This window comes from Schistocerca gregaria, chromosome 1, assembly GCF_023897955.1.
Source record: "Schistocerca gregaria isolate iqSchGreg1 chromosome 1, iqSchGreg1.2, whole genome shotgun sequence".
NCBI classification, from domain to species: Eukaryota; Metazoa; Arthropoda; class Insecta; order Orthoptera; family Acrididae; genus Schistocerca; species Schistocerca gregaria.
Genome location: NC_064920.1, coordinates 464075592 through 464100685, shown reverse-complemented (window position 1 = coordinate 464100685; position 25094 = coordinate 464075592). Strand labels below are relative to the sequence as shown.

At 37.8% G+C, this 25094-nt stretch overlaps 2 protein-coding genes across 2 annotated transcripts in view; one reads left to right on the top strand and one right to left on the bottom strand.

Moving 5' to 3' along the window:
• Positions 1-22792, bottom strand: part of LOC126352649 (protein FAM161B-like) — a 175823-nt gene extending 153031 nt beyond the window's left edge. Inside the window, exon 1 of the mRNA XM_050002701.1 lies at positions 21507-22792. Coding sequence (XP_049858658.1) covers positions 21507-22639 — 1133 coding nt within the window. The 5' untranslated portion in view covers positions 22640-22792. The remainder of the gene's footprint in view (positions 1-21506) is intronic.
• A 405-nt stretch (positions 22793-23197) lies between these two features.
• Positions 23198-25094, top strand: part of LOC126352722 (ubiquinone biosynthesis monooxygenase COQ6, mitochondrial) — a 77831-nt gene continuing 75934 nt past the window's right edge. Inside the window, exon 1 of the mRNA XM_050002709.1 lies at positions 23198-23471. Within this exon, the coding sequence (XP_049858666.1) occupies positions 23303-23471 (169 nt within the window). The 5' untranslated portion in view covers positions 23198-23302. The remainder of the gene's footprint in view (positions 23472-25094) is intronic.

Here is a 25094-nt window from a genome sequence, read left to right as displayed (position 1 = left end):
TAAGCTGCAACTTTGCTGTACTCAATTTCTTGAGCTTCCAAATTTGTTACACCCATTTGAGTTTTTTAGAATGTTCATCTATTTCTACATTTTCATTCCAATATCCTAAGGATAGCTTATTCCACATTATGTTGTCAAAAGCTTTCTCTATGTTCACAGATGCTAGGAGGGTAACTTGATTTTTTCTTCGCTCTACCTTCCATTATAAAACACAGTGACAGAATTGTCCTCTGGTACCAACTGGGTCATTCCACATGATGTGAGCCAGTTATTGGAATCATCACCACTTGAATGTCTCTAGTTTTAATGACATTTTGAACACATGTTTGCTGTAATAGGTAGAAGATGTGCTTTGTTGTTGCTGCACACATTTTAGCGATTTTGATCTAGAGAAACTCAGTGCTCTTCTACAGCATGCAAATGTAGAAGTGTGTACAGAATCAGCTAAGTGAAAGATCTGTGCAATACATATGTTTATTTGTGTATAAAAATCAAGTTAGTAATTTTCCTTTTTGTGAAACCACATGCACAAGATCATGTGCTGATTTAAAGAACTAGATTCACATATTTTACTGTTTGCATCACTTCTGCATAATCTTTCATTGGTGTAACAAAACCCATTTGTACAGTGATTCATTGTGAAATTTTGAACATCCATGAAGGCCATGTTAAACTCTTACTGTTATTATCAATTATAGGCTTAACCTTAATTGGCTCTTTTAAAATTTTGGAGAACAGTAGGCCTATCCTAATTCAAAACAATGTTCTCTAATTTTATTGTACAGTTACATGGGAAATAGATTATTTTTGAGAATTATCAGAGGCTTACAAAACTATATTTTCATCAGTATGAATGTTTTGGGTACATAATTTATTTCATGGCAAATCTGCATATGTGGTTCACTGCTAGTGCCAAAGAATATATCGCCCCTAAATTTCATTGTACATCAGTGCAAATAAACTTGTGTTTATGAGAATTTTCAGAAGCTACCAATTATGTTACTGAGAATTTTCAGAAGCTACCATGGTCCTTTGCATAATCTATAAGCAATTTAAAGCAAATTGGTATTTGTAATTTAGTTACTACACAGATTTTCCAACTAACATATTGTATTACATCTAGTTTTCCCTTAAAGAGGAGTAGCCCTACATATTATCTGCATTTATCATAAATTAATTCTGTTTTCAAGTTTGCTAACAGTCATGCTGTAACCATTGGTGGAGACTTTAACCATCCAACAATTAATTGGGAAAATTATAGTTTTGTTAGTGTGGGGCATCAAATACATCCTGTGAAACATTACTAATTGCCTTCCCTGAAAACTACCTGTAACAGGTAGTTAGGAACCCCACTCATGATGGAAATATATTGGATCTAATGGCAACAATTAGACCTGACCTCTTTGAGGATGTCCACAATGAAACTGGTATCAGTGACCAGTATATGGTTGTGGCAACAATGATTTCCAGAGTACAAAGAATAACTAAAACAAGCTGAAATATATTTATGTTAAGTAAAGTAGATTCAAAAAATCACTAGTGTCATATCTCAATGAGAAGCTTGAAACTTTTAGCACAGGGCAGGAGCATGTAGAGGAACTCTGGCTCAAGTTTAAAAGAATAGTTGACCATGCACTGGATAGATATGTACCCAGTAGAACAGTTCGTAGTGGGAGGGAACCTCCATGGTATACAATCACTGTAAAGAGAGATTACCATATAATAGGTGTGAAACAAAATGTAGGGCTATAGATAGAGAGATGCTGAATTAAACACATTTGGCTGCCACAAGTGCAATGCATGATGCATTCAATGACTACCGTAGCGAAATATTGCCAAATGGCATTTCACACAACCCAAAGTAATTCTGGTCATATGTAAAGGCTCTTAGTAGCTAATGAGACATAACTGAAATTTAGGGTAGCAAAGCAAAAGCTGAAATGCTTAACTCTGTTTTCAAATGTTCCTTTACAAAGAAAAAATGAGGAGAATTGCCCCAGTTCAATCCTTGCACCACTGAAAAGATAATGAAATAAGTATTAATGTCAGTGGCATTGAGAAACTGCTGAAATCATTAAAATTGAGCAAAGCTCCACAGCTCAATGGAATCCCTGTCAGACTGTATAATGAATTTGCAGTTGAGTTAGCCTCTATTCTAACTACAATCCATTGCAGATCCCTCGAACAAAAAACTGTGCCAAGTTCTTGGAAAAAAGCACAGGTCACACCCACCTACAAGTAGGGTAGTAGAAGTGATCCACAACACTACAGTCCAATATTCTTGACATCAGTTTGTTTGAGAATCTTAGAACATATTCTGAGCTCAAACATAATGGGGTACCTTGAACAGAATGACCATCTCAGTGCCAACGAAATTATTAATTTTCACCACTGGTTTTAGTGTTGCCATAATAGAAATCTCATTTTGTGTATCTGCTTCAATTCTTATAGGGAATTAGCAACATTTTAGCTCAACAGATTAAAAGATAATCAACAGTCTTAATTTAAAGTTATTTGTTCCCTGTCTTATAATACATCGCACCAGCCAAAATGCAGTCCTGCTGCGAATGCTGTTTTTGAACACAGGATGAGTTGTTTGACATTCTTAAGCAGCTGAAAATTGCCCTGAATACTGTAAAATGGTTGGCAGCAGCTGCAAATCGGTGTGTTGGAAGGGCTCTCAAAAATCATGTACCTGTGATACCTGTACCAGAGGTACCTCAAGTACCTGCAGATCCTGTCTCCTCTGCAGAAAGTACAGGATCTATCATTACTCATTCACTTGACGGTGAGTGGCATGGTATCCTGTACAGGTGGACATGAACCAGGAAAGACTCGGGCTGTTCTACTGAACTCGCACTTTTCTCACATGACTTATTGAAAGCTTTGGATCAAGGTAATGAAGTAGATGCAGTACTTCTTGATTTCCCAAAAGCATTTGACTCAGTTCTACACTTACACTTATTGTCAAAAGTATGATCATATGGAGTATCAATGAAATATGTGGCCCGATTGAGGACTTTTTGGTAGGGAGGACACACCATGTTACCTTGGATGGAGAATCATCATCAGATGTAGAAGTAACTTTGGGTGTGTCCCAGGGAAGTGTGTTGGGACCCTTGCTGTTCATGTTGTATATTACTTACCTTGCAGACAATATTAATGGTAAAATAAGGCTTTTTGTAGATGATGAAGTTATCTATAATGAAATACTATCTGAAAGAAGCTGCACAAATATTCTGTCAAATCTTCACAAGATTTCAAAGTGGTGCAGAGATTGGCAACTTGCTCTAAATGTTCAGAAATGTGAAACTTTACACTTCACAAAACGAAAAAATGTAGTATCTTATGAGTACAATATGAATAAGTCACTGCTGGAATCGGCCAACTCATACAACTACTTGGGTATAACACTTTGTAGGGAATGATCATATAGGTTCAGTCAAGTTGATTTTGAACATATACAGAGAAGGGCGGCACGAATGGCCACAGGTTTGTTTAATCTGTGAGAGAGTGTCACAGAGATACTGGAGGAACTGAATTGGAAAACTCTTGAAGATAGACAAACTATTCTGAGAAAGTCTATTAACAAAGTTTCAAGAACCAGTTTTAAACAATTACTCTATTAATGTACAACAACCCCCCTACATATTGCTCACATAGAGATCTTGAGGATTAGATTAGAATAATTACTGCATGCATGGGGGTATTCAAAAAAATCATTGATCCCACCTTCCATTTGTGGATGTAACAGGAAGAAGCCCTAATAACTGGTACCCTCTGCCATGCACCTCACAGTGGTTTGCAGAGACTAGACATAGATGCAGATGTTTCTACAGAATAAAACTACGATGTCCTTAATTTGAATTCAACAAACAAAAAATTCAAGGTTTTAGGAGGCTTCCAGTGGACTGCAAAAAGATGCCGTGCAAGCTTTATAACCATTTAGGCTAAATTAAAGATGACTTAAAAATTGAAATCAGTAGTTTTTTGTTTAAAAGAAAAACTTGAAAATATTACTGTCAAACATTCAGTAACTGACATATTTACTATTTGATAGATTTTTGTTATTTTTTAAGTGCTATAATTTCCCATATTTGCTAAAATTTGTAGTTTTCATACATATACAAGGTGATTAATTATAAAGTTAAACTTTCAAAACACTGTAGAAATAACACCACTGGTCAGAATGATGTCAAATTGCAACGGAATATTATCAGAGAAGGGGTAAAACATACGGCAGAAGAAAAAAAATAGTGATCAATAGATGGCGCTGTATGTGTCAGAATACATAAATGAAAACACCTGTCATGCTCACGACCCATTGAAGTTGGTATAAACACACTGGCTACACGACTTTTCCTCCTTTCCTATCTGCGACATTCGCCATGACTGTCTCAATGTAGGATTGCGCTCTGCTTGTAAAGCTGTATTACAAGAATGATGACTGCACACGTCGCTCTGCAGAAGTTCCGGACATCGAAGGGTTTGAAAACAGGCGTTGGTCTGATGACTGTTGTGGGTCTGGAGAAAATGATTTGGAAATTAGAAAAGATGGGTTCTTTTGGAGTGCAACCTGATAGAGAGAAGAAACAAATTGATTCGACGTCAGTGGAAGCAGTGGCTACAGCAATGTAGGAAGAGATTAGTGGTTGTGTGCAAACGTGCAATGCATGGAGAATTGCCCGAACATTGGACATACCCATGAGCACGGTGCATAAAATCCTACAAAACATCCTTCTTTGCTATCAATTCAAAATTACCGATGTGCACGAGTTGCTTCCTGTTGACCTGCTAGCAAGAGTGACCTTTGATTTAAAATTTCTTTCTCACATGGAAGTGGACAATGATTGGCTGTATAAGATTTTGTGGACAGGCGAAGCCCACTTCCATCTGATTGGATATGTCGATACACAGAATTGTCAAACATGGTAACAGAAAATCCACACACAATCAACCAGTATCACTTCATCCTGGAAAGGTCACTGTGTGGTGCAGGTTTACGGCATATTTATCATAGGGCCATATTTTTTCTAAGAGAGGTGCTTCCGGTCCTGTTACCTGTACCATCACCAGTAAATGCTATGAGCATCTTTTGCACAGCCACATCATTCTAGCAGTGTGGATGGGATCTTTTTTATTCAAGATGGCGCACCTCTGCAGACTGCAAATCCAGTTAAGCAGCTGCTGAAGCGCCGTTTCAGAAATTCCAGAATTATCAGCTGCCATTTCCCTATAGTCTGGGTGTCCCAATCACCTGATCTTAATCTGTGTGACTTCTTGCTATGGGGTTAGCTGAAAGATGTGTTCAGTGTTCCAATTGTAAACTTAACAGCATTGGAGGCATACATTGCAAAATACATTCTGAACATGAACCCAGAAACCCTTCAATCAGTTGTGGAACATGCTGTTCCTCGATTTCAACATGATGGAGAAAATGGTGGACAGCATATTGAACATGTTTTGCGCTAGTCACATGGAAATTAATAATCCAACTTTATTTGTATTGATGCTTTTTATGTGGTTTTTGGCCTCAGGACAGTTAAAAATCAACGTGATTTATGCTTTTTATGCAGTTTTTTGATCTCAGGACAGTTAAAAACCAATTTTTCCCATCCGAAGTGATATGACCTTGCCATGGTGGATGGACTAAGGTAACTAACAGTATAACCTCTGTACAAAAATCCACACTGAGTAGTACAGTTTGTTTAAGATCAATTGTACACCTTAAGCATTGTTGTATGATTCATGTGTCATTTGCAGTCAACCACTATTAAATTATGATGCTTACAGCACCATCTATTGCTAAATTTTGTAATTATTTACTTTTCTACTGCCATACGTTTTCCCCCTTCTCTGATAATATTCTGTTACAATTTGACATTATTCTGACCACTGGTGTTATTTCTACAGTGGTTTGAAAGTTAAACTTTAATTATAATCATCCTGTGTAATCAAAACCAAGACATTACTGCAAGAATACAAATCCAGGATGGAAGAACTCTAAGAGTAAAATATACTACCATGCACTAAGAAGTGACTAATTTTCTGTTTTTAATTCTAGAAACAGAACAGGTTACGGCCTGCCTTTATACACTACTGGCCATTAAAATTGCTACACCAAGAAGATGACGTGCTACAGACGCAAAATTTAACCGACAGGAAGAAGATGCTGTGATATGCAAATGATTAGCTTTTCAGAGCATTCACACAAGGTTGGTGCCGGTGGTGACACCTGCAACATGCTGACATGAGGAAAGTTTCCAACCAATTTCTCATACACAAACAGCAGTTGACCAGCGTTGCCTGGTGAAACGTTGTTGTGATGACTCATGTAAAGAGGAGAAATTCATACCATCCCGTTTCCGACTTGGATAAAGTTCGGATTGTAGACTATTGCGATTGTGGTTTATCTTATTGCGACATTGCTGCTCGCGTTGGTCGAGATCCAATGACTGTTAGCAGAATATGGAATCGGTGGGTTCAAGAGGGTAATACTGAACGCCATGCTGGACCCCAATGGCCTCATATCATTAGCAGTCGTGATGACAGGCATCTTATCCGCATGAATGTAATGGATCGTGCAGCCATGTCTCAATCCCTGAGTCAACAGATGGGGATGTTTACAAGACAACAACCATCTGCACGAACAGTTCGACGACATTTGCAGCAGCATGGTCTATCAGCTCTGAGACCATGGCTGTGGTTACCCTTGACGCTGCATTACAGACAGGAGCGCTTGCGATGGTGTACTCAACGACAAACCTGGGTGCACGAATGGCAAAATGTCATTTTTTTTGGATGAATCCAGGTTCTGTTTACAGCATCATGAAGGTCACATCCGTGTTTGGCGACATCGCGGTGAACGCACAATGGAAGCATGTATTCGTCATTGCCATACTGGCGTATCACCAGGCCTGATGGTATGGGGTGCCATTGGTTACACGTCGCGGTCACCTCTTGTTTGGATTGACGGCACTTTGAACAGTGGACATTACATTTCAAATGTGTTACGACCCACGCCTCTACCCTTCATTCGATCCCTGTGAAACCCTACATTTCAGCAGAATAATGCACGACCGCATGTTGCAGGTCCTGCACGGGCATTTTTTGGATACAGAAAATGTTCGACTGCTGCCCTGGCAAGCACATTCTCCAGATCTCTCACCAATTGAAAACATCTGGTCAATGGTGGCCGAGCAACTGGCTCGTCACAATACGCCAGTCACTACTCTTGATGAACAGTGGTATCGTGTTGAAGCTGCATGCGCAGCTGTACCTGTACACGCTATCCAAGCTCTGACTCAATGCCCAGGCATATCAAGGCCATTATTAGGGCCAGAGGTGGTTTTTCTGGGTACTGATTTATCAAGATCTATGCACTCAAATTGTGTGAAAATGTAATCACATGTCAGTTCTAGTATAATATATTTGTCCAATGAATACCTGTTTATCATCTGCATTTCTTCTTGGGGTAGCAATTTTAATGGCCAGTATTATTTCTACAAATGTAGTTCAAGTAATTGACACATTCACACTTAGGTTCCAGATACACACTGACAAATGTGTGCTCTGTTTTAGTCTCGATGGCAGCCACTAACAATTATCAACATGATGACCAGGTTGCTACCAACAATTAAAATGCAGCACCTATTACGTGTGTGTGTGTGTGTGTGTGTGTGGTGTGTGGTGTGTGAGTAAAAGGACTAAGTGGATTTGCTTTTTAAGAATAGCATTCATACAAATAATGTAAAAATTTTAAGTTAGTTGACAGGTATCCCTGCTTAAAGGAAGTCCCTCTAACAAAGCAATCACTTTCAGCAGAGGTGAGGCATCCATTTAGTGAAGAAATTAGCATATTTCAACAAAATGTAATAGGCATTAGAGATAAAGTTAGTGAATTGCTTATCAATGACTCTGACATTATTGCTATATTGGAGCACCACTTAAACACTCTGACGATTCAGAGGCTTCCTTTACCATGTTACAGATTAGATGGCTGTTTTTCAAGGAGTTCTTTGCAGAGTGGGCGAGCGGCCATGTACGTAAAAAACAGTATTCCATTTGAGTCTGTAGACACTTCAGAGCACCCACTCACTGAACAGGTATTTGAATGTTGTGCAGGGGTAGTTGAACTTAGTGAAACTAAACTTCTAATTATTGTTGTTTATAGGTCCCCTAACTCTGACTTCACAGCATTTCTGCCCAAGCTAGAGAGCACTCTTGGTTCACTTTATAGCAAGTACCAAAAATTAGTTATAAGTGGTGACTCCAATATTAATTTTGTGTGTGAATGTGCAAAAAAAGGATGTCGGAAAATTTCCTAAATTCATATGATCTGGTGCAGACTCTGGTTCCTCCAACCAGGATGCAGGCAAACAGTAGCACACTGACAACATTTTTATTCATTCTTCGTTACTAGACGGGCATTCTGTTAATAAAAGGGTAAATGGTGTTTCAGATCATGATGCACAAATTTTAACACTAAAAAGCTTTTGCACTCAAATAAATGTTATATATAATTACAAACTATGTAGAAATCTATTCCAATGGCAACAGAGATTTTTTTAAAATCTTGCTAAGGAACACGAGTGGCAGGATGTTTATTGTGCCGATAACCTAAGAGACAAATATAATTGTTTCCGTAACACTCTCTTTGAAAGTTGCTTTCCATTAGGTCATTCTAAACAGGGTACTAGCAGTAAAAGGCAGCCTATGTGGCTGACTAGTGGAATAAGGATATCATGTAGAACAAATTGGGAATTATATCAAAATGTTTTAAATAGTCACAATCAAGCTACAGTAACCCACTGTAAACAGTATCGTAAGGTGCTTAAAAATGTTATTAGGAAAGTGTGGTATGAAAATAAAATAGCTAGTTAACAGATAAAATTAAAAGCATATGGTCAGTCATGAAGGAAGTGTCTGGTCAGCAGCACACGGTCAATGGTATAAAGTCAGTTCATAGTAAAAACATTTCTCTTACTTATAAGTCACATATATGTACAGTATTTAACAATCACTTTCTGAGCATTGCTTGTGTATTAAGTAAAAACTCAGTTTCTACAGGGAATCATATAACTCTTTTGGAAAATGCCTTTCCAAGATTGGTGTCTGAAATACTCCTTTGTGATACTGATAAGGTGGGGATTGAGTCAATAATTAAATCACTGAAGACTAAGGACTCTCATGGATATGATGGAGTGCCTAACAGAATGTTATTAAAGTACTGTGTTGCACCTGGTAGTGCTGTATTTAACCATATTTGTAATTTTTCCTTTATGAATGGTCAGTTTCCTGAATGATCAAAGTACTCAGTAGTAAAGCCGCTTTATAAAAAGGGAGAAAGGGATAATGTAGACAATTTTAGATCTATTTCTAAGCCATCAGTGTTCACTAAAGTTACTGAAAAGGCTGTGTATGTTAAGGATTACTTCAAAAATGGGTCTGAGCACTATGGGACTTAACTTCTTTGGTCATCAGTCCCCTAGAACTTAGAACTACTTAAACCTAACTAACCTAAGGACATCCTACACATCCACGCCTGAGGCAGGATTCGAACCTGCGACCGTAGCGGTCGCGCGGTTCCAGGCTGTAGCGCCTAGAACCGCTCGGCCACCCTGGATGGCTGTAAGGATTACTGATCATTTTATATAACATAATTTGCTCTCAAATGTACAGTTCAGTTTTATAAGTGGTTTAACAACTGAAAATGGTATTTTTTTCTTCTCTGTGAGGTGCTGGATGAATTAAACAAAAGGTTTCATATGATAGGCATCTTCTTTGATTTTACTAAGGTGTTTGACTGTGTTGATCATAAAATATTGCTCCAGAAGTTGGACCATTATGGAATACAGAGAGTAGTTCACAATATGTTCACTTCTTAGTTTGATAAATAACAAAATATCATTATCCACATTGTTGCTAATGGATATGGGGTCTGAGTGGGGCACAGTCAAATGAGGGGTGCCGCAGGGATCAGTGCTTGGGCCATGCCTGTTGCTTATTTATATAAATGATCTGCCTTCTAGTATACAGATGATTCTAAAACATTTCTCTTTGCTGATGACGCTAGCTTGGTAGTAAGAGACGTTGTGTGCAACACTGCCTCTGTTTCCAATAGTGCAGTTCATGATGTAAGTTCATAGCTTGTAGAAAATAAACCAAAACTAATTCACAGTAAGACTCCATATTATGAGAAGGAAAGTTGCTACTCACCATATAGCAGAGATGCTGAGTCACAGATAAAACACACACACACACACACACACACACACACACACACACACACACACACACACAAAGCAACGTACATACACGACTGCAGTCTCAGACAACAGAAACCACAGTAAGACTTGGTTTTTACTGATTCTAACATACAATTCAACAAAACCTGATGTTTAAATTTCACAGAATGAGCATATGATTAGTGAAACTGAACAGCTCAAATTTCTAGGTGTTCAGATAGATAGTAAACTATTGTGGAAAGCCGACATTCAAGATCTTGTTCAACGACAACGATTTTTTACTATTTGAACAGTATCTGAAGTAAGTGATAGTTCGACATGAAATGTTGTCTACTTTGCTTATAACGTATGGTATTATATTTTGGGGTAACTCTTCCATTTTCAAAGGATATTTTTGGCTCAGAAACACATGGTTCAGACAATAAGTGATGTAAGTTCACAAACCTATTGTCAACCCCTGTTATTAGTCTGAGTACTCCGACATTGATATCCCAATATGCATATTCTTTACTGTCATTTCTTCTTAACAATATCAGCTTATTCCCAAGAATTATCAGCTTTCATTCACTTAATACTAGACAGAAATCCAATCTGCATTTGAATCACACTTCTTTGACTCTTGTGCAGAAAGATGTGCAGTATACAGCTGCATCCATTTTCAATAAGCTACCACAAGAATTCAAAAATCTTGGCAGTTATCCACATACTTTCAAATCAAAACTGAAGAGTTTCCTCATGGGTCACTCCTTCTATTCTGTCAGCAGATCCTTGAAAAATTAAGCTGATTCTTGTGTTATATTGTTGATTGCATTCACATAGACTTATGGATTGACTTTTTTCGGGTTCATAAACATTTTATTTTATCTGACATTACTTTTACATTGTAATTTTATGCACTGAAACATTCCACAGCTTTCGAGATTTGCTCCTCAATTTGTCCTACAGAATTAGATGTGCAAAATAAATTAAAAAATGAATGGTAACCTCCTATACCTTTAGAATTAAAAACAGAAAATTAGTTCTAGGACATGTGAGTAATTCGTTGCCAACTTAGCTGACCGTTTACTAGGCAACTTCAAGGTATTGTAACACACGGCTGTCCAGTTTCAATTATTTAGTGTAGGACATATGTTAGCACCGACTTACAGCTTTGCACAATTGGTTGGTTGAACAAGTCCCAGTGCCATCAAGTTTCTTTTAGTAACTGAAAAAAAAAAAAGAGCTGAGGAGACTATGCTCTGTCCACAATCTTTACAGATTCATTGATCTGCTTCGATCCATGAAGCCTAGCTCCTCGATCTGATTTCTTGCAAAAGCATTGCTGCAGTGCATTTGTGAAAACAAATTGTCTCATTGTCTCATGGTCGAAAGAACAGACATCAAATCTATATAAGTATATAGTTCTGGCAAGACCGGCCATGACCCTCTTCTTCTGTGCAGATGGACACATATTACCCGAACTTTTACATGACTTGGTAAGAATGTCTTCCACGAGTAATGAGTGTGTTGAGTAGGGACACTACAAATGTTGTGTGTGGACATATAAGGAAAGAATGTGGGTCTCGTGGTAAGCGTGTGCAAGATAGTCCCTGCAGTCACACTATCCTCTGAGCCCGCAGTGGCTTAGATGGATAGAGCGTCTGCAATGTAAGCAGGAAATCCCAGGTTCAAGTCCCGGTCGGTGCACACATTTTCACCTGTCTCAGTTGATATATATCAACGCCTGTCAGTAGCTGAAGGTATTAATATATAATTCTAATTTCATTCTATATGGCTACAGGTCATCAATGGTGTCTGTTCTTTCGGAGATGTCTGAAAGAACAGACACCATATACATATAAGTATATTCCTTGAATTTGGATGGCACTAGTACTGCAGGCTATTGTCGGGAAGCTTGTTCATTTTTCAATGTAGTGCAAAACCTTTATAATTTTTTCTTCTGCTTCTACAAAGTGCTGGGATAAACTTTTTTCTTTCATGAAACCAGGAAGCAAAATGGTACAGAGTTTATCAAAAACACATTGGTCAGCAAGAGAGGAAGTGTGTGCAAGTCCATATGAAAATTTGGAGGGAGTTATCAGTGCCAAGTATTTGAACTGACATCATTAGTCAAGTGACCCAAAAGCTTCTGAAGTCATCAGCAATTGATGATTATTGGTCTGGCCAATGAACTCCAAAATGCTGCTTGAACCTCAATTTACACAGTTGTCTGAAAAGCTGGGATACTACAAACTGTGGGCAAGGTGGGTTCCAAAAATGCTCACTGATCAGCACAAAGAGCAAAGAATGTGTAATGCATGACAGTTTTTGGAGCGCTATGTACAAGATGGAAATGATTTATTTTCCCATAATGTTATAGGAGATGAGATATGGATACTGTACAAAATCAAACAATGGTCAATGCAGTGGTGCCATTCAAGTTCACTCACACTGAAACACTTTAAGCAATCCGCATTCTTTAATCAAAAAATAATGGCTACTATTTTTTGAGAGAAAAATGGGTATCATTTTGATTGATTTCATGGACCATGGGTCAACAATTACAGCTGAAGTATATAGTAAAACACTAACCAAACTGAGACGCGCAATATAAAATCAATGCCACGGGAGACTGTTATCTGGCATAATCATCCTCCATGACAATCCACCCCCTCACACCAATGCCAAAATCAGGGAGAAAATTCAGTATTTTTATTGGAAACTTTTTGAGCACCCTCCGTACAGTCCTGACCTTGCTTTAGGTGACTATTTCCTCTTTTTCTTTTGAAAAAGTGGCTGAGCAGACAATGATTTCACAATGATGTTAGACTCAAGACTGGCATTACTAACCAGTTCAATTCCCAGGTGGCAGAATTGTATGCAGAAGGGTTCAAGAAGCTGGTGCAGTGTTACAGGAAGTGTATGGATGTGAACAGCAGTTATGTTGAAAAGTAAAGTAGATATTCAGTAAGATATTATTGTCAATAGAAACTATTTCTCATGAGCTTACTTTTTTATGGCCAAACTGACCTTAGCTTTGAAATACTCCTGGTGCAATGTTAACAAACACAGTTACACCCTTCACGGTTTTCCTGGAAAAAGGCATTGTCAAGTTGGCTGCTAGTGGATCTGCCGAAGAGGGGTGAGGGGGTACACTCAACACTGATTTTACTTCTGCTGATACCTACTATTATAAGGCTTGCAAAACTTCTATTTGCCTATGTAATTCCTCATTGTATTCTTTATGCTGAGCACTCACTGCCAATAACTTAGTTACTTGTTCTGATAAAGCAGCATTAGACTTGCCCCTGGTAGCTGCACATGTGACTGGCATTTTGTGTATTCCACAACTGTACTTACAACAACAGACACAGTGGAAAAAACTACACTTATAATACACACAAGAAATGACCTCAATTACTTTTTATGCCAGATCATGGCCCAATGTCACTTAAAAACAGTCCTTTGTCAAATGTCAAATCATCTACCAATGGCACACTGACGTAATGTGTGCCAACTCATGTCCTAATAAATGACAAAATTCACATCTCACTGATGTTACATACTCTTAGATAGTAACAAGTCTGCAGGCTCCTGCAGATTAACAAATATTACACAGAGTACAATTGATGTCCCTATGACCTAACACGGCAATACAAACCAGTATGGCGATGTGCACATTCTGAAGTACCTTGGGGCCATTGGCTAGGTCACGGCAGTTCACACAACATGACTGAACTTGTGCAAGCTAGCTGGCCCAGCTCGTGGTAGGCATTGGTTGTCTGGCGATGATGCCCAACAGATCTATGACTATTTTGACTAGGGCCCACTCACGGACCTCACAGGGAGTGCTCCAGTAACTTCCAGCAGGTCTGCATGGGACAGCAATAGCAGTGCAGAGGACAGAGGAAGACCAGGGATGTCAGTGTCTGTTCATGATGCCAGTTGGAGGCAGCAGCAGTTAGCACACCTCCCACATATAACAGCACCGCGATAGTACATCAAGCACCATCATTTTGGTCCTCAGTGAGCCGGTGACAGAAGGTTCCAGGTCTTCACATCAGTGGATGAGAAGTTGGCAGCTTACAGTGGCTAATTCCAGCAGACTAGGCTGCTGCAGTACTAAAGCTGGTAGTCAACTGGTGAACGGTAGTCAGCACATTACATGTCCTACATCGATTCTGGTTCGTTGCAGCTGAAAGACAGCAAGGCTTGGAAACCTGACTATTTATAGTTCTCTACTGGAGCCAATGACATTATGTCTTGGTGAGGATGACTCAATATGGTCTGGTTTTCCGGGTTAGTCAGCAGCCTTTATCACACCTCAGTGTATCAGGACCAAGGCTCTCAGCTCTCCAGCTTGGCCCTTTTCTGCAATATCAGTCGGCTGAGAGATCTCCTTTCATAAGATTAGTGTGTTGTTACAGCAACTTTCAGTGCTGTCAGAATGATATGTTCCTTCCACAGTGAGGTGATCTAGTTGAATTGGCCAATTTAGACATCTCACTCTAGCAATGTGTGGCAGTAGCCTCAGTTGTATGCCACAATATTGCAGTATTGTCTCTCCTCCCTATATGTCATTCCGGTTATGACACAGCACACACACCTGTCTTGGTGTGACTCAGTGCTGGTTGAGGAAAGCTCTAAAAAATTTTACATTTGCCCAATTTATGTATCTGCGTTGCAATACACATGCATAGCAGATGGGTACTATTTGTTGTGCAGTTATCTGTAGAATTAATGTAATTACTCAACAATGTTGAGGATTATGTTCATTAAGTCAGGTTATTCAAACTGCTGCCAAATACAAGAGTCACAGTTTTCAAATTGATCTTTAGGTGTATGATTTAACTGCAGTGGTGTATGATTTAAGTGCAATATGGGCAGCCTTTCAGCCTTTAATTTGATGCAGCATATGTAAAATATTATTTACAAAATGAAGAGCAAAAAGAATCATTACACAAGCAAAAATTGTACTAAAACTGGTGAGATAAAGAGTGAAACAAGTTGTGTTCAGTACAGTTATTTACAGTAATTACTTATTTCATGAAATATTGAAGCTAAGACTTGTAAGGTTGCTTTTGACTCAAATACAGAATAAATACATACTGCAAGCACAAGGGACAAATTTAATTGTATTTTCTACCAGTACTACATTGTAAAGGTGTAATGGAAGTTTTATTTTTAAGTTCACAGAAACTAACACACAACAGTGCATCACTACAGACGTGCTGTGTAGATCTTTACTTAGTCATTTGTCACCATTTATAAGCTCTAGCATGCCCTGTTACAGTGACACATATACTTCCCAGAAAGTCTGGCAATAGTGATGATATATGATGTCAGTAAATATTAGAAAGAAATTAGTCATCAACTTTACATTTCCTCACATTATCTAAAGCAGTCTGAGAGTAATGCTCAGGTAGTTTACCAATTCCAAGCCTTAGAAACTACTGGTTCAGAGCTGAAGACTTCATCGAGACAAATTTGAAGTGCATTCTTGTCCAGAAAGGAATTTTATTGACTGTTGTTTGATAAAGAGTGGGAAGTGTGAACATTTGAGGGTGCAAGGTCAGAGGAATAAGTGCAAGAGTGATGACTGAAGAGTGTGTTATCATGCAGTACCAACATTTAATGCAGTTCTGGCAGTCATTTTTCTCACACTACAACTGAAACTCATGTCAGTTGTTGACAAAAAGGGCCAGCTGTAGTGGACACTCCTGTGGAGGAGTTCATAATGCACAACACCATTTTTGTGCCAGCAGATGCAAAATATTAAATCCACCTTGCCCTTTGCTTGAGTATATTGCCTTTGCTAGGACTTGGCCATTAATTTCTTCTTAAAAAGTTAACTTAAAAGGGTCATAATTTGTCACCAGTAACAACACTGCATAGGAGTGCTCACTGAGTGAAGTGATGATGTTAAAGCAAAAATGCAATAATAGTCACTTTTTGGTTTTTTGTTGCTTTGAATTAGAGTATGCACCTTCCACACCTGACTTCTGACCCTCGATTGTTGAATGCAAATGTTGCATGACAGTTAAATGAAGCACTTCATCACATAAATCAATTATGAAGATATTCTGAATGAGGAAAATCATTCATGCCTGAACAATCATTCTTGAAATACGAAAGTGCCTCTCTGATGTGATTTGCGCAAAGCACCCACCTCACACACAACACGAGGTCTGTTCAAAAAATTCCGGAACTTTGTTCACAAAACTTTTCTACACTTACCTTTTACTTATCCTGCATGGTCTCCTTTGAAATACTCTTCTCTACAATTGATGCACAGTGATAGGAAGACACATCAGAAGAGTAGTAGAAGTAAACCACAAATCAGTTGTTCAATATACCTGACATCCATTTACTGTAGCATCTTAGGCCATATTAGGAGCTCAAATGGAATAACGAGTGTTAAACAGAATGACCTTCTCTACACCAACCAGCACTGACCCCAAAAATATTGCACATGTGAAACCTAAATTGCAGTTTTTTACATGATGTACTGAAAGCCTGAGGTGTAATGTAGCACTTCAAGAAAGTCTTCATTATTGACAAATTATGTTCTTCAGCTGAAGATAGAATTTTTTTTAGGTAGTTAATAAATACAAATAAGAATATTATGTGAGAATTTGCTTGTATGTGAATGTATTTGGGTTGCTGGACGCTGAGTTCCTGAAAGACAGGGTGACTCTGCAGCTGGTTCCTACTTTACAACAGTTGCTGGATCAGCAGTTGTTCCACAGAAGTAGTTCCCTTCAAGGAGACATGCAGTGCTCCAGAGCATTTTAAGGGTCATGGCAATAAATGGTAACTTCATGAGGACAGTTGAAGAAATTATTCAGTCTTTAAGTTCTGATATGTAAATACTGATGTATTTGTAAATTTGAGACAATTTATGTCATTTTATGAAGAAATTCTCTCCCTTGCTTCACAGAGTCAAGATATAGTTTAGACTTGAGAGTTTTCAGCATCAAGATTTCTGCCTTTAGAAACGAAGTTAACCAACAAAAGCAACCACAGCTCATAAGAACAGCGAGCTGAAAGGTGATTTCAATATATTGTGCTATTGTTCCTGTACCCTTCCAGCTTAAATTCCTAACCTAATAGCAAATTAGGTGAGGCAGACATGAGAAAAAACTTCAACTGCAGTGACTATGCTGAAGCACGAGTAAACTGCAAGCTAGAGAGTAATAAGAAAGGAAATAAAGAGTTCTGAAAATCATAATTACGTCACAGTATATAGAAATCAAAAAGTGGCTGTAAGCCGTAAAATCACTCCCATAGTGGCAATTAAAAATGGAACATGACAAAATGTTGTTATAGACATCCAAAAACGTTTAAAGAAGGAAGAACTATGCAATAATTGGAAAGATATTAAGTATTTTGACAGAATGGCTGAGCATAAATGGGATTTTCTTGAGAACAGGATCAACAACTTCTACTTAGAGGCAGTGCACAAACCAAAAAGGTATTAGTAGAGAAAAATCAAACAATGTACAATCCAGGATGGAATAATGGCAGCATTAGGAAAAGGGTAGATTGCTACTCACTTTACAGTGGAGATGTTGAGTTGCAGATATGCACAAAAAAAAAACAACACACGCACACACACACACACACACACACACACACACACACACACACACACACTCTCTCTCTCTCTCTCTCTCTCTCTCTTCTGCAAATGCAACTGACACACACACACACACACACACACACACACACACACACACACACACACACACACACACACACACTCACGGAGATGCAACACACACACGCACAAGACCACAGTCTCTGGCTGCTGAGGCTTATTCCATAAATCTACTCTGACCCGGGATTCTGCACGACTTTTTTGAACTCTCCCCCATTTCCTAAACCTCACCAGTCTTTTTCCTTCACCCCTCTTGCTTTCACTTCAACCCTTCTGCCAGAAGAAAGAGCCACTGGCACCAAAAGCTTGCAAATTTAAATACATGTCTTCTCCTGTTGCCACTTGCTGAGTATATCTTTTATTATCAATTGAATTACATTATAAATCCTTAATTTGTTTTGCATCACTACTTATTTTTCGTATGATAAGTCTCCCTTGACCCGGGGTAATTCATCGTTGAGTAGAAAAGTATTCATTGCTCAAAAACGTGTAATCAGAGTAATTGCTGGAGCCCACCCACAGTCATCCTGCAGACATCTATTTAAGGTTCTAGGGATCCTCACAGTAACCTCACAGTATATATATTCACTTATGAAATTTGTTGTTAATAATCCAACCCAGTTCAAAAGTAATAGCAGTGTGCAAAGCTATAACACCATGAGAAAGGATGATCTTCACTATGCAGGGTTAAATCTGACTTTGGCACAGAAAGGGTTAAATTATGCTGCCACAAAAGTCTTTGGTCACCTACCAAACAGCATCAAAAGCCTAACAGATAGTTAACCAACATTTAAAAATAAATTAAAAGAATTTCTAGATGACAACTCCTACTCACTGGCTGAATTTTTAGATATAAATTAAGGGGGGGGGGGGGGGGGGGAACTAACTTAAACATTAGTGTCATGCAATAATTTGTGTAATGTAATATCTTGTACAGACATCTTTTATTAATCTGACACATTACACATCATTACGAAGTGTCGTATTCATGATCTATGGAACAAGTATTAATCTAACCTAATCTAATCTACCAACCTGTAGTCAACATACAAAATTACCAGAACATCTTCACCATTTTTATTTTGAATGTACAACCATGGATCTGCTTGGCTTACTCTGAAATCTAGACTGACCAAAAATTCTCGGAATCGCTTGTTCCAGCATCTTGGTGCTTGCTTTAAACCATACAGGCTTTTCTTCAACCTGCAAACTCTGTTGGTACCATTAACAGTTAACACAATTAGGATAGCCCCTAACGACAAATGGCAATTTTATTTTTGTGTATCTAATGAATTAGTTTTTATCCATTGATCATGTGACAGAAAAAAACTAGGGAAAAACTCATTTTGGTAATTTGAGAAAATCTGAAGTTTTGTTCCAAGTTTGGTGTATAATATTATACTAGTCCCAGAACCTTTGATTGTGATTCTATAGTAATGAGAGTATTTCTATATTTTTTCTTCTATTATATATTGTTATAGATGCTAGTGTACCTTAGGCATGTGACTGTTACGTATGTTGCACTTGTAAAACAGACACTAGGTCAGTATCATTACCCAAAACATATTCATCATTGTCATCTACTAATCAGAACTGATAATTTCTAATATCACAGAGAGAGAGAGAGAGAGAGAGAGAGAGAGAGAGAGAGAGAGAGAGAGAGAGAGAGCGAGCAACTTGATCGTGTCACAGATATCATGCACAATGACATTAGCTCTCTCCTTGCATGGTGTTTCACCAACAACTCTCTCTTTTTTTTGTGACAATTTGTAGTAAATTTACTGTAGTACCAATGCCTGTGCCTGTCACTGGATGACTGGCAGTGCTTTCTTAGTTCTGCTGATTGCTTTTCTCAATTCTTTTCTTTAAGTTTCAAGAGCAGACCATTACCTTTCAGACAAACTTCAATCTTTAACAAAAGATAGAATATTAAGCATGTAGCTAATTTGCAAAAACAACTATGTATTTATTGGCACACTTATGACAAAAAAACATGAAAAAGTTTACTCTGTATCTCAGCAATTATGCCAATTCTGTTGATTTTAGTTTAGGAGTGAGAAAAGCCAACAAATACATCTAGTAGTCCTTAAAACAGCGACCATTTAACACTTTGTGTCATTTTAAGTTGTTTTGGTTGGTATAACAAGTGCGTTAATGGTTTACATTAACATTGACTTATTATTTAATAAGAAAATGGGAAAAATCATGTCAGCAAAGCAGAAAAGACAACTTCAATCAGCGTTGCAGAAAGATGCCAGCAAATACAGCACTTATAAAGGAAAAGAAACATTACAGGATAGAACAATATGGGAAAACATGAAGATATATGCATCCCACTATTTTTTTAACTTTAAACTAAAATCTGTACCAACTTATGATGACTTGGAGACCTGTGTTTCTCATATATGGTCATACAAATATCTTCAGTCCCTTGGTAAAGCTGTTTCTTGTGTAAAGAAGGTACTTCCTTCCAGCCCCTCAAAAAAGAAAATCAGCAATCCGAAAAAAAACTTATATGGAGAAGCCTGCCAAAATTGTAGCAAGCAGATTTTCTTGGGGCACAAAAAAACATTACCTTGTAAACTTACTGATGATAATCTGCTCAAAATACAAAACTTTATCACAGATGATAAAATTCAGGCAGTTACTTTGTCTGTCAAGCCTATTGTAGACCCAGCAACAGGGAAAACAGTTAGCATGTATAAACATTAAATGGATTTGACAGTAAAAAAAGAAAAGGGCAAGAATATCCAAATACTGAAATCAAGTTTTTCAACCCACGCTCAATCTACATTCTCTCATCTATACAAATTTTGATACAAGTGATGAACAACCATATTTCAAAGACACAGTCTTAAATAAGTTACAGGGGCAGAAGTAGCTGTCAAACAGATCTTGCCAGGAACATTTATGTTGTTGAAGTTTTGAACTGCAAGACAGATATGAGCCAAATACACGTATGCTGCAACTAAACAGGCAGCTCTTGAAGAACATTAAGTAATGCAGCTTAAGCGTGTAACATCTGCAGGGAACTCGGCGAAGTTGTTCACAGCGGTTGAGGAGGATGTATACTACATTGAGTTTGTACAACTTCTTGCTATTCTCCAAACTCCAGATATCAAATACAATGGGTTCATCTTACATTATGAATTTGCAGGAAACTTAGCCATTTTTGAAAATGGATGAGTAACAGTCTGCACCACCCATGTCAAGGTCTTAAAGATGATTAACAACTCACTTTTAAGCTTCTCATTTTCAGATCTAAAGAGAAGGTAAAACAACTATTCATACGAGTGTCAATCAGTTTTTAATTTATTCCTATTTATACGATTTGTTATATCAGTTTCTGATTGTTGAAAAATGTAATGCTGTTGTCGCACCCATGGCAGTGTAATTCACCAACTGAAAAGTTAGTGGGTTATATGAAGGAGCAAAGCAAATTGTTTAAAATTAGCAGATTGAGGAAGAATGGTCTGTGAGGTACACAGAACACTTGATAATTAAGTCAACAGATTGTTACATAACTAGAGATATATTGCACTTTCAAGGAGAATAATATGCTCAAACTACATTAGCTATTAACAAAATGTTCATATCAAAGAATTAATATTATTACTAACCTGAGTGTCATTTTGAAAGGTTTTGGTACAGTAATGTTTGGCTCTTTTCTGGTTGTGTGCCTGTTATGTTTTAAAATAGGGCTGCTCGGCAAACTACGCTGAAGAAGTGGCTCTTCATACTCACTATCAGAATCAGAAAATAAATAATCCAATTTTGTAAGACAATCATTGGCACTTAAATTATCCCATGTATTTCCCCTCAACGAACTTGTCGGGCAACTATTGCTTTTACAGGGTTCATTGTGTTTATTTGAAAATGCAGAGTGAATCTCTCTTTTCATATTAGTCACTCCATTGGTTTTCTTCTCCTTTTTTTTGAAACTATTTAATTGATGTTCACTCCTGCTTCCCTTTCGATGCAAGTTAACAGTGGCATCTACACTATCCAAAAGACTACTGTCGTTCACTGATGCTCTGTGTGTACTCTTATGATCTATGGAGATAACTGACGATGGAGAAACTAAGTGTGTGTTTTCGGCTAATTTCTCCCAGTTGATGTAGTCATGACTAATTGTTTTACTTTGTGACTTCTTTTGAAGTTTCTTTCGTTCATTCTTTTTAGGATTATCAACAATACTGGATTCTTTCATTGCGGCATAGGGGGCTGCACTACCTCCAGGCACTGAACCACTTGTATTGCTTATTACAGAATTAACTTGTGTTTCTCCATTCCGTGGTTCTGTCTCTGCAGGTTTGTTCTCCAAAGGATTTTCAGCAGTCAATGATTTACAGTACAACATATGTTTATCCTTTAAAGCTTGTAGTCTCAAATAAAATTCTCCATCTGGTAGATTTCCTAACTCTCCATAATCAGGAATGTTTTCATAAAAGTTCATAAACGAGTCAAATGAGTCCCTACTACGGGCATCTAACATCACACTGCGGGGTGTTGACCCTTCTCGCAGCTTTGCATTTCTTCCAGAATCGGCAGAAGGTGACCAAGATTGTGGCCTAGAGACTTTACCATCAATACCCATATGTCCTTGTCTTCTTCGCACGTATATCTTTCCCTCGATAGATTTATCTGTATCAAAAGTTCCTCTTTCATACAATGGGGATGGCTGTCTGTTGGACGGGTTCAATGGAACTTTAAGACAAGAATTATTGAAAACAGATCCACTATGGTTCGACATAATGTGGCTCCAGAAACATCTCAGCAGAAAAGTCCGACTTGGACGTTAGAACTTATCCTGCCAACAGTGAAACGTTTCGTAAGCAAACTCGATTACCTGCTCACTATCCACATTTAAGTCCGAATATTGCGCTACAACCCCCTACCTTGTATACAGTTGTCATGGAAACAGCGTTGGAAACAGTGTTGAAAACATACAACAGCATCTACGTCGAGATCAACACTTCGCAAATTTTAAATAATATTTAGATTATTCCATCTATTTTGGTTTGCTTGCTTGAAAAAGAAAACTGGTATAGAAATCCCGTCTGTTCGTATATTTTGAAGAAACACCTGTTTCCTTTTAAAAAAAAAAATGTATTCTTGGAGAAAAAATTGAATCATTTGCAATTATAATTAATTATATAATTATATGCGCTTCAATCTGCTATAAAAAAATCAACTACTGAACAATGTATAACAAACTGCACAGAAAATATGCAATTATCCCTAAACTGTCGAATATGTTGGTACCATTGTACAACGTATCTTGATACGAACTTGTTTGGTAAACATAGCAGAAACCAGACTACCGGCAAGCGCACGAATTTGTTTGTGGACTGTGCAGTGTGTAGTGGGCAGAGAAAGTTTTAAGGTTAATGTTATCTAGATTTTGCGAAGGAAAATGACTGGAATGATTGTAACAAAGACGTTGAAGTTGAGGGCCCTTTTAACAGCCCCATTATCCTCCATGTGTATGCACACAGTGACCGAAATCAAAGGAAACAAAAATGTGTACGACGTTGTTATTGTTGGAGGAGGCATGGTTGGGACGACAATGGCCTGTAAATTAGGTTTGGATATAGCATATTATGTTGTAATATTAATTTGTAACCAGAGATGTTAAATTTAGAAATTGGCAGCAGGTACAGTATTGAAAAGAAAAACGAATTTAAAGTTCTTTCTCGAATGTAAAAAATACACAAATTAAAAGCTTTCATTTGCTAGTAGAGTATACTTCATTGGCAAATGAAAGGGCATGCTTCAGAGACAGGAGCATTTGGCAATTTTGAGGAATGTGACACTTAAAACTTGCTTTAGTACCTGTTGTTTAATACATATCGCAGACCTTTTAATTTACAGGAAATTATAACAGTTAACACAGTTAGGATACCCCCTAACGACAAATTGCAATTTTATTTTTGTTTATCTAATGAATTAGTTTATATCCATTGATCATGTGACAGAAAAAAAAGGGGAAAACTCATTTTGTTCATTTGAGAAAATCTGAAGTTTTGTTCCAAGTTTGGTGTATATTATAATACTAGTACCCAGAACCTTTGATTGTGATTCCATGGTAATGATAGTATTTCTATATTTTTTCTACTATTATGTATTGTTATAGATGCTAGTGTACCTTAGGCATGTGACTGTTACATACGTTGCACTTGGCCCATAAGAAATTTAATTGCCATAGAGCTTGCTCTATAAGGCTGCATTCATAAATTGACATTAAGCATCAAATGGGGCTACAGTACATTTTTAACAACATCTTACCACACATTGTACGCTAGAAACCCAAATGCATAAATCAGTTCATCACTCCTGCCAGATGCTGGTTCATGTAAAACACACTAGGTCAGTATCATTACCCAAAACATATTCATCATTGTCATCTACTAATCAGAAGCGATAATTTCTAATATCACAGAGATAGATAGAGCGCGAGCAACTTGACAGTGTCACAGATATCGTGCACAATGACATTAGATCTCTCCTTGCATGATGTTTCACCAACAACTGTCTTTTTTTGTGACAATTTGTAGTAAATTTACTGTATCACCAATGCCTGTGACTCATTGGGTGACTGGCAGTGCTTTCTTAGTTCTACTGACTGCTTTTCTCAATTCTTGGGGATAAATTTTTATGAATATTTGTGTCTCGCTGTTTTTTTTTTTTTCTTCCCCCCCTTGCATTTGCTGATAACACTTCCTTCGTGCAGCCCCTTTGCATTGTTCTTACTTTTCTGTTTTCTGCCAGCGTTACTCCACTATTCTTCTTTTGACAGTTCTATCTGCCTCTGTCTTACTGCTTCTGTTTTCACTGTTTTTTCTTGACCTGCTTGCTGGTTGTAAAAGACATGGCTACTAGATTTAGCTAATATTTTGGAACGAGAGTGGGGTTGTGTCATACCTAACAAAATGAAACTTAGATGATATAGCTCATACTTCAGAAACAAACATTATTAAATGAGCAATATTAGGAAAAGGACAGACTGCTACTTATGGTAAAGATGAGCTGTTGAGTTGCAGTCAGTCACAATCAGAAGGCTTCTTCAGCAGAGAACACACACACACACACACACACACACACACACACACACACACACACACACACACATACACACACACACACACACAAGGAAGCATGCATAAACACACACATGACCACTACCACCGGCAGCGCCAGTCAGAGCT